The sequence below is a fragment of the Paroedura picta genome, chromosome 4, assembly GCF_049243985.1.
Source record: "Paroedura picta isolate Pp20150507F chromosome 4, Ppicta_v3.0, whole genome shotgun sequence".
Taxonomy (NCBI): domain Eukaryota; kingdom Metazoa; phylum Chordata; class Lepidosauria; order Squamata; family Gekkonidae; genus Paroedura; species Paroedura picta.
In genome coordinates, this window is record NC_135372.1 from 3,302,511 (window position 1) to 3,314,528 (window position 12,018).

The 12,018-nt window shown below is 48.4% G+C and overlaps 1 protein-coding gene across 2 annotated transcripts; it reads right to left on the minus strand.

The window, feature by feature from the left end:
* Nucleotides 1–7,442: 7,442 nt before the first annotated feature.
* POLE4 (DNA polymerase epsilon 4, accessory subunit) lies at nt 7,443–11,953 on the minus strand. Of its 2 annotated transcripts, XM_077331567.1 has the most exons (4): nt 11,689–11,953; nt 10,804–10,888; nt 10,398–10,439; nt 7,443–9,029 (listed from the first exon to the last, which is right to left on the minus strand). In XM_077331567.1, the coding sequence occupies exons 1-4, from the start codon at nt 11,935–11,937 to the stop codon at nt 9,016–9,018; spliced, it is 390 nt and encodes a 129-aa protein (XP_077187682.1). In that variant the 5' UTR covers nt 11,938–11,953; the 3' UTR covers nt 7,443–9,015. The 2 variants fall into 2 exon arrangements, with proteins under 2 accessions (XP_077187682.1, XP_077187684.1); XM_077331569.1 differs by lacking the exon at nt 10,398–10,439.
* Between the last annotated feature and the right edge of the window lie 65 nt (nt 11,954–12,018).

A 12,018-nucleotide genomic window follows, 5' to 3' on the forward strand; every position in this document is an offset into this window, starting at 1 on the left:
CCAAGTCGTCTGCTCCACCTGGCACCTTGTCTGGATGGAGGGGCCAGTCCAAACTTCAAAGCTTTCTTCAGAAGATTGGAAAGCTTTTTCTTGTGGGGGTGGTGGGAGGGGTATTTCTCTCTCTGCTTTGTTAAGTGACACTTGAAGATTAATTAAGTTCACAGTCCCTGCAAGGTGCTTTCAAGTGGGTCATTTGGAAAAGCCATTCATGCTTTGAGCCCTTCAGCCATCCCCCTTCCTTTACAAAAACACACCTGAAGAGATGGCTGTGTGGCTCCTGCAGCCCTATCAAGGCGAAACCATCTCTTTGATAAGCAACAAAAACATTTAAAGGGGGACGCTGGCCAGTCTCCTGCTGCATAATCTAGATGAAGGTGGGCTCCTGATTACAAGACACTTGCTGGAAAGGGCTTCCCTTGAACAGGGCCTGTTTTTGAAACATTACAGAACTTCAAGAGTTTTCTCTGGCCTTCTGGCCCACAGAATTGACTCTAGGCCCATCGTGTGCTGAACAGATCTCCTTGTGTAAAGGAGCCAACTAGCTATCACAATCATTGTATATTTCACAGATGCAGTTTTATTTAATGCCTGAACATTGATAAAGGTGGTAATGCTGAAACACTTCTGGTGATCTTCTCTAAGACCTGGAAATGCAGCCAATGGAAAGCAGATGGAAATCCTGTGGAGCAAGTAAAATGTTTCAGATACTTGGGCGTTAGTTTTCACCACCAAATGAATTGGTCCTTGCATCGGAAAGCGGCACTTGCCGCGGCAAAGAACCAGTTAAGTGCAGTCTCACGTTTTCACTTTCGTAGTGGGAGCCAGTTTGAGCCAGCAGCGATCCAGATTTTTCAGGCGAAGGTTGTTAATCAACTCTTATATGGGATACCAATCTGGATTGAGTCTTTGAATGATGAAGTGGATTGTATAGCCGCAATTTTCTTTCGTTGTATTTTGGGTCTTCCAAATATGATTAGTCTTGCCACCCTTTGTAATGAGTTGGGTCTTGGTCTGTTGTCATCTAGAGCAGTGGTCCCCAACCTTTATGAGGCTGGGGACCGGCAGGGCATTGGGCCGCGCCCGCGGGGACCGCAGCCGCACGGGCCACGCCCACGTGGCGGGCCGCGCCCACGGGCCGCGCCCGCGGATCGGGCCGCGCCCGCGGATCGGGCCGCGCCCGCGGATCGGGCCGCACCCGCGGGCCGCGCCTGTGGATCGGGCCGCGCCTGTGGAACGGGCCGCACCCGCGGGCGCGGCCTGCACGGGCGCGGCCCGGCCCTGATTCCCTCTCCCCGCCCTCCCGCAGTAAGTAGCTTCCCGGGCCGCAAGCTTGCGGCCTGGGAAGTTTTTTACTGCGGGGGGGGGAGAGGGAGCCGCGGCCCGGCGCCATGGCCTTTGCGGCCCGGCACCGGGCCGCAGCCCGCAGGTTGGGGACCACTGATCTAGAGCATGGTTATCCACTATCAAATTCTGGATAAAATTACATTATCGCTCCACTCCTAATAGTCTCTTGTATGATCTGCTAAGTGATCCTTTTGTTTCTAAATGGTACTGGCAGATTCAACATAAAATTCACACTCTGGGTATCAACTTGGAGCCTCTGGCTAATTATGAGGAGTTTCAAATATACAGTATTATTAGACAGAGAATCTGTGATATTGAGAGACAGACCATCGAAGCGGGAATCAATCGGACTTGTTCCCCCCACTTCTTCGGCCTTGCTTCCAATACAGGTCAGGGAGCTACTTATATGCGAAGTCTTATTAACCCACTCCATCGTCGTGCTTTTATGCTTGCTAGATTAAACATCTTCCCATCAGCTGTCCTAGCAGGCAGATCCAGCAATGTACCAATTGGGAACAGACTTTGTAAATTTTGCCAATTAGAGCCGGACTCAGTGCCACATATTCTACTCTATTGCCCATCACATTCTTAGACAACGACTTGTTGTCCTTATGGACAGAATAACCAGACATTTGTTAGCTGATAGGTCCCCAGAAATAACGGAACTGGTGGCCGAATTCTTGGCTCCTGTGATACAAAAGGACAGTCGGCTAGGCAAGAATCAGGTCTAGACCAGGGGCACCTACAGTTGGTGGAAAGTACTGATTGCTGGGCGTTCTGGAGGAATCTACTGTTGGTTACTGCTTATTTTATTTTATTTTATTTGTTTATCTAGACTATGTAAATTTTATCAATTAATTATAATTATGAATTACCCTTGTTCTAATGATGTTTTATATGCCATTAAAGGTTTTTGAATTTGAATTTGATAAAGGTGGTAATGCTGAAACACGTCTGGTCAGTGGAGGCATTCTTAAGTATGTATGTATGTATATAGTCCAGGAGCACCTTTAAGACCAACAAAGATGTATTCAAGGCGTGAATTTTCGAGTGCAGGCACTCTTCTTTAGACTAAATGAACAACCATCATATAAGGCAAAAGCAAATTGTGGCAAATTAGTAAACTGTCACATTATATCTGAATTAAGGCATATAGAATCATAGAATCAAAGAATAATGGAGTTGGAAGGGACCTCCTGGGTCATCTAACCCCCCTGCACTATGCAGGACACTCACAACCCTCTCGCTCATCCGCTGTCACCTGCCACCCCCTTGAGCCTTCACAGAATCAGCCTCTCCATCAGAAGGCTCCCCACCCTCTGTTTAAAAATCTCTAAAGATGGCGAACCCACCACCTCCTGAGGAAGCCTGTTGATGCCATATGATAATTATCATGTGACAGTTTACTAATTTGCCACAATTTGCTTTTGCCTTGTATCTCCACAGTTATGGTGGTTGTTCATTTAGTCTGAGGAAGAGTGCTTGCACTCAAAATCTCATGCCTTGAATAAAACTCTGTGGGTCTTAAATGTGCCACTGGACTCTGATTGTTCTACTTCAGACCCACACAGACCCACGTATGTATGTATACATGTATGTATGTATAGATTCACATGAGTAGCTATGCTAAAAGCCTTGAGTTTTTAATGATTAATGAACACTGGTACTATTTTTTAAAAACTGTGTACCACCCTGTGTTGACTTAAGTCCATTTCCCTTGGGTTGATGTCTTCAGGGCCTGGAAAGACCGCATCAGGGCCCTATGACTGTGGTGGTTTTGCTTGGATCTATTCTGCACCAACGGCACCACACCGGACTGCTGCCGGGGGCCTGGGATGGGGAAGATTGCCGAGTCCAGACCAGGGAGGATTTTCCCTGCCGGACCCTGTGTGCCTGGGATCTGTGCCTTGAGACGGGCCACTGGGGCGGAGAGTTTCCGCTGTGCTCTGTGGTGGACACAACCTTACCGAATGGTTAACGTGATCATCACATTAGTAGGAAAATGTGCACAAAGTTTATTCTAACTTGTGAAACCGGACATATGTGGGAAATAAGATATTTGGTTCAAGGAGGGGCCAGGCTGTCTCCTGAAGAGAAGAAAAATGTTTTAAAAATGTCATACAGGGGCTTTTTGCACGCCTTCAAAATCGCACAATGGTTGCCAATTGGAAACGCTATTGATTTGCCATAACGCACGACGTCGTAGACAATCTGCCACACACCTGAAAGCAATCTGCAAAAAGCGCTTCCTTGTAGCGCTTTCAGGGGAATCCCAAAAAGTGGATTCACCCTCCGGAAAGCGCTACACTCTTGCAACCAATCTGCAACACTAGCGAAAAAGACCTGTGCGTTAACATTGTTGCGGTTTCTTCAAAGTCCCTCCTCCTGAGCCTGTCCTCCAAACTTCCGGCGAAGCGATCGCCATTTTTTTTTCTCCGAGCGAGCGGGGATAAACGCACCAGCGAGCCTCTTTCTGTTTAGAGGCTTCCCTGGCTTCAGTCCTTCACCTTTAGTCACTAAGCACAAACCACAGAAAAGCCCGTTTGCTGAAATAAAGTCCCTTTATTTTTTACACATTAATTCAGCCGAAAATCGGGCCCGTGAGAGGGGGGGGGGGGGATTTTTTTTTTTTTTCACTCGAGGCAGCGTGGCAATGATCATACGATCAAACGACAGCTCACATTAGGCAGCTGGATGGGTCTCTCCGTTGCAACGAATCTACACAGATTCGTTACAATGGGTCTGTTTTTTTTTTTTTTTAAACCTTTCTTAAAGGGAAAGGGGCTGTTTGGGAGCATGCTAACGGTTGCCCATTGGCTGCTTGACAGCCAGGGGCGGGACGAGCTTGGCAATAGCGCTTCCTTTTCTGCTGAGACCGGAAGCTGTGGGAAACGCTACAAAACGCAACTGGATTCCACTACAAAGGCAGGTATGCATAACGACGAATTCCACTATTTTAAATGGCGATTTTTCATTCAGTGACCAATTTGCAACAAAGATCCCGGTGCGTAAAGCCCCTTACTTTTCCTTCATTCCTGGCCTTTTCTCTCAATTTCTTAGCCTTCCCTCCTCCTTTCCCTCCTCCCTTCCCCATTAGACTTTCTTACTTGTTACTGTTGTTATTGTTAATGTTAATGTTATTGTTGTTACCACCTTACTGTTACCAGAATGATGTTACCTGTACCATTTTGTGGTTTCATGTAAACCGCCCTGAGCCTTCGGGGGGGGGGGGGCGGTATATAAATACAATAAATAAATAAAATAATAAATTATTCTGTCTGCTTCCTTAGACTTCATCTATTTAACTTCCTTTCTACCCACTTTCACTCTCTAAGCAGCTTCACGTTGTTGTTGTTCTCTCCATTTTTAGCCTCCAAAGGAGCCCGCGGGGTAGGTTACCTTGTGTGAGTGATATAGGGGATTTGTTTGAACCTGTCTCCCTGCCCCACACTGGCTCTTCTGAACAGGTTGATCTTGCAAACGGCAACTGATCAGCAACACTGCACCATCCCATCCAGAAGTCCAAAAAAAAGAAGCCCTGGACCTGCAAGGGGTGGGTGGGTGGGTGGGTGGGTGAGTGGGCAGGAGGTAGGATGGCTGGGTCATTTGCAGTTTTGTAAAAACGGGTGCGTGAGGAGTGAGCCTACAGAATTTTGTGGCAAAGGAGCATGTTCAAACCTGATGTAATGCAAAAAGGAAGATCCCATGGATCCATCCCACTAGCGGGGGTGCTCATTGGCATAAGGCGCTCCCACCTGTCAGGGGGCTTCCTTGTGCCAAAGGGAAGGGTTCCCTTCAGCAGAATGGTTTTGCAGGACCCAACCCAAGAGATCAGCAAAATACAGGGTCGTGAACAGCAGGGAGGCTCCTTGCTAAGCAGCAACTGGTAAGCCCCCAGCAACACCACCTTGCCCCCAACTCTAGGGACCCGTTCATTCACCCACTGTGGGGTGGGAGTCCGAATTGTCTGCGCCAGGCAGAGAATTCTTCCAGGATATTACCTAAATGGCTGCAGTCAATATAAGGAAATTAACAAGTGGCCCTGGGGATCTTTTGCTTTTGACGCAGATTTTTATACAGTCAGCATGTCACCCCCACCCCCCAAATTGGGTGACTCCATCAACCAGAGACCTCAAGCCAAAAGAGGAGCCACAAAGAAGAGGTGTTGGTTTTTTATACCCTGCTTTTCACTGCCCAAAGGAGACTCAAAGCAGCTTGCAATCTCCTTCCCTTTCCTCTCCCCACAACAGACACCCTGTGAGGGAAGGGAGGCTGAGAGAGCTCTGACAGGACTGCTCTGAGAGAACAGCACTATCAGGACTGTGATGAGCCCAAGGTCACCCAGCTGGCTGCATATGAAGGTGTGGGGCTAATCCAGCTTGCCAGATTAGAGTCCGCTGCTTTTAACCAGCAGTCCCCAGCCCCAGGTCCGGGAGCAGTACCGGTCCGAGGACCAGTTGGTACTGGGCAGTGGCTCCTCCTCGTCCTCCTCCCCGGCTGCTGCCTCGGGGGCTGCCCTGCCACTCTGCTGCCGGCTCACCTTTGGTGCTCTCCAGCAGCCGCCATGTCTGGCAGCGCCCCCCAGCAGACGGCGGGAAGTCAGGGGCACCGGCGGGAAAGCAAGCAGAGCAGGGGCTCAGGCGGCAGCAGCGATGTCGCTCGGCAAAAGGCTACCCCCACCCCCCCGCTGGGCCTCAGTAAAATTGTCAAGCGTTGACCGGTCCCCAGTGATAAAAAGGATGGGGTCCCCTGCTCTTAACCACTATTACCATGCGGGGTGGATGGGCTTGTGACTGATTTGTGGCACTGGCTGTTGGGGCCAAGGACCCCCTGTGCCCGATGCCCGCTTGTCCCACTCCAGACCCAGCGTCCCTTGGCTGTGCTTGGTAGGACTACAATACACAGAGGGGAAAGGGCTGGGCTTCCAAGTCTGCCCTCTCCAGGCGTGCTCTTGTAGACAGACCATGTTCGGTCTCAAAATGAAGTAGCACCCCTGCACCTTTGTATCTTTATAATATATTTTTTTCAACAGTGTTTTTTGAGAACACAAAGCAAGCTAGAAAACTATCTCAGTTCAAGAAGTCTTCTCTTTTTGCGCCATGTTCAAGCTACGCACAGAAGAGAAGGCTCCGTGAAAGGAGAGGGGGGAGAGGGCAAGAGGAGGGTCTGTGTAGCAAAAAGCTGCCCAGCACCTGTCTGTGTGTCCTGGAGAAAAGAGTTGGGTCTTACATCCATAGATCGTTGTGCCTGGTCATTTCATTACCCCACTCTTGGCTACCTCTAGCCCAGAAAGAGAGCTGATGTTCTGCAACGCAGGCTGTTCGAGCCAATAGTCACAAAATGACCAACAGTTTGGGTCAAGCTCCAGGTGCAATGAGGTACGACGGGAGCCACCTGAGAAAGGAGTGCTAAGGAGCTATGGTGGGGACCTGAAGCAGCCAATGCTGCACCAATCCAATCGTGCAAGGTGTGTGTGAGCTTTAGCCCCAGGACCAGTAAACTGAGCCACTGCTGGGTCCAGAGAAGTCTGTTCTCGGCTCGGGTGCCTTTCAATAAGTCTTGGGAATGGCAGAGAACCCTGGATGGGGCTGTGTGGCGCAGAAAGACTAACATGTCCTGAGCCCATAAAGCTGCCTAATACGGAATCAGATCTTTAGTCTGTGAAGGTTGGTATGGCCTCATCAGCTTTTGAGGGCGTCGCAAAGAAGTCTTTCAGAGAACCTACAGCCTGGTCCTCTCAACCAGAGGCTGGGGAAGAAAACCTTGGATCGTTTGTGTACCAAAGCAGATGTTCTGCCACTGAGCCATGGATCTTCCCCGCTCTGGTTCTGCTTGGCTCGTTTGTTTCTCATGCAACCAACAAGCGGAGTACACGGAATATAGCAAGTAAACACCGAATGAATTGGTGTAGGCTTAATAAACTGTTAACAGGAGTGTGCCAATTTCCACCGGATTAACAAACAAGTCCTGGTGAATTACCCATTTCAGTAAACTTCCTCAGCGTACAATATAGTAACAACAGCACTGCACGTTCCTGGAGACTGAGATGGCGTTTGCCATTGTGTCACATTTCATCCCGATGTTACATTATAAACTGATAAAGTTTATTTATTTATTTATTTATTTATTTATTTATTTATTTATTTATCATACTTCTATACCGCCCTCCCCGGAGGCTCAGGGCGGTTTACATTATAACAAAGAACCTTACATAAAACAGTCTGTAAAACATATACATCAATAACCAACAATTGCAACCAAACACAACACAGTATAACAGTAAACAGTTGTGATACAAACAGGTCCAGGGCTTGTTGATGGGATTCTGAGGGGGGTGGTTTATTGATTGAATTCTGAGGGGGGGTGGGGGTTTGTTTACCAAACAAGGATCATTCACCAGGTCGTGTTTGTTATTCTGGTGGAAATTGGCACACTCATGGTCCCTCATTAAATGGTTTATTGAACCTGGTGGCTCTCCAGATCTTCATGGACTACAATTACCATGAGCCCCTGCCAGCATACTGGTAGGGGCTTACAGTAATTTTAGTCCATGGACATCTGGAGAGCCACCATTTGGCCACCACTGGTATAGACCAAATCAGTCTTAAATAAATTGGCAGGCCGTCCGTCCTAGACCAGCTTTCTTAACTTTTTTACCATTGAGAAACCCCTGAAACATTTTTCAAGCTTTGAGAAACCCCAGAAATAGCGTAGTCATGCGGAATATGGTTGGGAAGCATAACTGTGTACACAGGGCCCCTCCCCTTCCTGCCCCCTCCAGGCCAATCATTGGCCATTGGGGGTGGGGTGGGGGACACAGGTCAACATGACCATAGATGTTTACCAAATTAATTTTTTTAATTAAAAATTAATTAACTTCCACCCATTCAAGAAACCCTGGAGGAGAAAGCCTGTTCTAGACCAGTGGTCCCTAAACCCCGGGCCGCGGCTCCCTCTTACCGCTCCCCCCCACAGCGAGAAGCTCGCCAGACTGCGAGCAAATTGGCCACCAAAGCTTCTTGCTTTGGGAGGGGGTGGGAAGAGAAGCACCCCCCCCGCTGGACGCGCATGCGCGGCAAGTCCGCACATGTGCGTTTGTGCCGGGGCTGTCGCGCGTGCGTGGGGCCCCAGGTTACCCTCTCCCCGCACCCCGGCGCAGCGGTCTGCAGCCTGACAAAGGTTGCGGACTGCTATTCTAGACTATAATCCACTTTTTAAATTTATTAATTTACTAATTATTGATCTTTGGGAACTCAGGGCGGACTATAAATCCCATAAATAAATAAAACTGGACTGCTGTTTTCCCTAAGCTATGATGCAGAGCCAAATTTGGGTGAGCAGAGAAGTGTGTGTGGGGAGGTGACCACTCAGTCTGATTAGGAAACATAGGAGGCAAGAAAGACCTTCCTGTAGTGGTGGGTTCCTATTGAAACATTTAATGGGAACCACAGACTGTTACACAATCAAAACACAACACAAACATGAAGGGGGAAATGTGTATATTGAAAGTGCAAAAACTATATACAAACCACTATGGTATATAAAGAAATCCGGGGAGAGCCCCCCCCCCCCATTTCAGGGCCACTTTGGATCCATTAGGCTAGCAGAAAGAAGCAAGTCCTCCATCTTCTCAAAGGCTCTTTTTCCTTCTAAAATTCCTCTTTGCTCTCTTCAGTCTAGCGTACCTAGATCCCGGAAATAAAGTACAATCTTGAGACGTGCTTGCCGGCCTAATTTAAGGATCAACACAGCTCCTTGTTTTTATGACGCAGGAGTCTTGAGACCTGGGCCCACAGTGGGAAGAAGGTTGAATTCTGAGCTGGCCTGACAGACCATCCCTCATCAGATGGCAGGCATGAACTGCCTTTTGTGAAACTCCAGTGCATTCTTTAAAAAATCCATGCAATCAGAAAACTAGTTCTATTAGAAGTATCCCAGTTCCACCTTGTAGTTTTCACTAACCTTGTTTTTCTACCAACAGAGAATTAAAAAAAATTACACACCTTCCCCATTCTGAAATATTGAGGGCTCCAGTGAACCATCTTTAAAGTGTACCGCCTACTAGCCTTGTATGTGCAAATGAGATCTTCAGTTCGTTCCCCTGGTGTGTGTGTGGGGTGGGGGCTTGCAGTGTTCAAATATATTTAAGATCATATCTGGTAAAGGGTCTGAATTAGAGCCTTCATACCTGCCATATCCAACAGAAACGATGACAGAAGTATAGAGGAGGGGGGATATATAGTAAGGTGACCAGATTTTAACATTGGTAAAGCAGGATACCATTGACCAGGGGGCTCTAGATTAAAAATTTGGTCTATATGGAGCAAGAAAAATTTTCATAGAACGCATAGAACGCAAAAAATAGTATTGTAATATATATATTTTTAATTACAACATAAGTACAATTTGCCTTAGGCAGAGGTCTCCTCTTACCTGATCCTTTCAAGTGGAGATGCCGCCAGGGATAGCACCTGGGACCTTCTCCATGCTAAGCAGAGGCTTTAACGCTCAGCCACAGCCCCTCCCCTTCTGTCGTCCCCAAGAGCCCACTTTGTTTTTTAAAAGGCTGTTTCAGATGGTTTGACAAAATAATCAGAGGCCTCCTAAGATCACAGTCTGGCACCTTCCCCCTCCCCACACCAATTCTCACTGGATCTGCTTAGGCTGTTAATCGCTACTTTAATTAATCTGACTGCCTTTTAAAGAAAAAAAAACAGATTAACTTTCAGCTACTTCTAGAAGACCCCCCAAGAATATGGAAGAGAAATATTTTAACTAAACAAAATTCTAGAGCAACTTTGTGTCACTCTTTTGGGCCTGGCTGCTATCAATTTGGGGAAGTCCTCTATTTTGTAATATTTTAAAGGGACGCAACCGCTGAGATCAAGCTCGTGCGGCCTTGACGTCTGTCCCACGCTGCTCTCGCTAGCTTAAGCAAAAGTCTTTCCCATAAGAGCAGCCATGGTTTCCCCTAATCTGAAGCCTCAAGACGACGCACTTCCAGTTTGTCATTCCAAGACGAAATGCTAAACAGACATTAGCCATGATCGTACCTTCCAGAAAGGCAAATTCATCCATTGCTTCAATGGCATTGTCTGCAACAGGAAAAAAAATGACCAGGAGCAGGGAAGAGAGAAAAAAGAAAACAATCAAGAGGAAGTGGAGGCAGCGGGAATCAGACATCTTTTCTCTGCCTGAAGCACTGTGAAGACTCTACCCAAAGGAGTCTCAAAGCAGCTTACAAATACCTTTCCCTTGCTCTCCATCCCGAACAGACACCCCATGAGGTAAGCAGAGATGAGAGAGCTCTGACAGAACTGCTCTGTGAGGACAGTTCTAACAGGACTCTCTCTCTCTCTCTCTCTCTCTCTCTCTCTCTCTCTCTCTCTCTCAGTAACCACTTCACCAAGCTGGTGGGGCAGTAACAGCATTGCAGACAAAGGGGGATAGGCTTCCTACCTAGGTCTTTCCTCTGTAGGGTTTTCCTTTTTCCTTGCTGGGCATAGATGTAGGCATCTTTGGCGATGGTTTCCACAAACAGCTCCTGTGGAGGGGAGAGTGTGGAGCAGAGGGGAAGGCACTTTGGTCAGTCACATCCTTTTGGCGATCACTCCCAAGCCCATCTAGCGCTTAGGAAGAACTCCGGTCATACCACAGCCTCCAAGTCAGCTACCCAAAAAAGTCCCCAGGAGAAACTTAAGCCCCTAAGAACTTGAACAATTCCACAGGGCCTGCAAAAAGGCCTCTACCAGGCATTTGGTTGAGGTCGACCTGAACCACCACTTCCCACAGGCCCACCATGAGCGTCCTTCCTACGGCACCCACTACACTTCCACCCAACCCACTGGACTATCAGTATGCGTTAATTTAATGTTTCCCATATTTTTCTACTGTTCTATGTTGCTTTTTGTTATCACCTATTATTAATCCAAGTTATCAGTATTGTTTCTATTTTATGTGAACCGCCCTGAGCCTTCAGGGAGGGCAGAAAATAAATATAATAAATATAAACAAATAATAATAATAAAATAAACTTAAGGCTGCTGCAACTTCGCTGCTGTTTGCAATGACTCAACAGGCAGATCTCACTTGCATCCCATCTTTCCCCTTGGGATCCAAGCAGCATGACTAAGGATGAAGCATGGCACATCCCAAGAATGGAAATCACCATTAGCTTTAATACTCAGCGTATTTATGAATGGCGAGATAGGTTAAAACTATCCCCCGCCCCCTGCAGCAACGAACAGGAGCCCGGCCCAATCAGCACTTCGCTTGCCATGGCAACCGCCGGGAACCAAAACCCCGCCTAGTGCAAACACTGCGTCAGAGGCCCCGCCCCCTCACCGCGGCGCGCGCCAAGATGAAAACGGCTTCTTGACTGGCCAGCGTGACGTCAGGGTCCGCCTTGATCAGCGCCTTCACCCGCGCCAACGGAAGCCGAGCCGGCCGCGCCGCACTCAAGGGCGCCGGAGCCAAGGCTGCGGAAGCTGGCGTGGGAGGCTCGGGGTCCTCCGCCGGCGGTGCCGGCGCCGCCGCCACTGATGAAACGGCCAGCGGCGGTCCATCCGCTCCCGCCACCGCCGTCGCCGCCATCTTGGGCCGGCGTTGCTAGTGCGCCTGCGCGCTTGCTCGGCTGTCAATCAGTGCCATGGGTCCCGCCTCGTTTCCCACGTG

Bases quoted from the DNA above. Each gene is read 5' to 3' on its own strand.
- POLE4 (XM_077331567.1), bottom strand. From the start codon at position 11,937: ATGGCGGCGACGGCGGTGGCGGGAGCGGATGGACCGCCGCTGGCCGTT. The intron at 10,889-11,688 runs GTGAGGGGGCGG...TCCCCTCCACAG, and splicing joins TCATCTTGGCGCGCGCCGCG to GAGCTGTTTGTGGAAACCAT. The intron at 10,440-10,803 runs GTAGGAAGCCTA...TTCCTGTTGCAG, and splicing joins CCTACAGAGGAAAGACCTAG to ACAATGCCATTGAAGCAATG.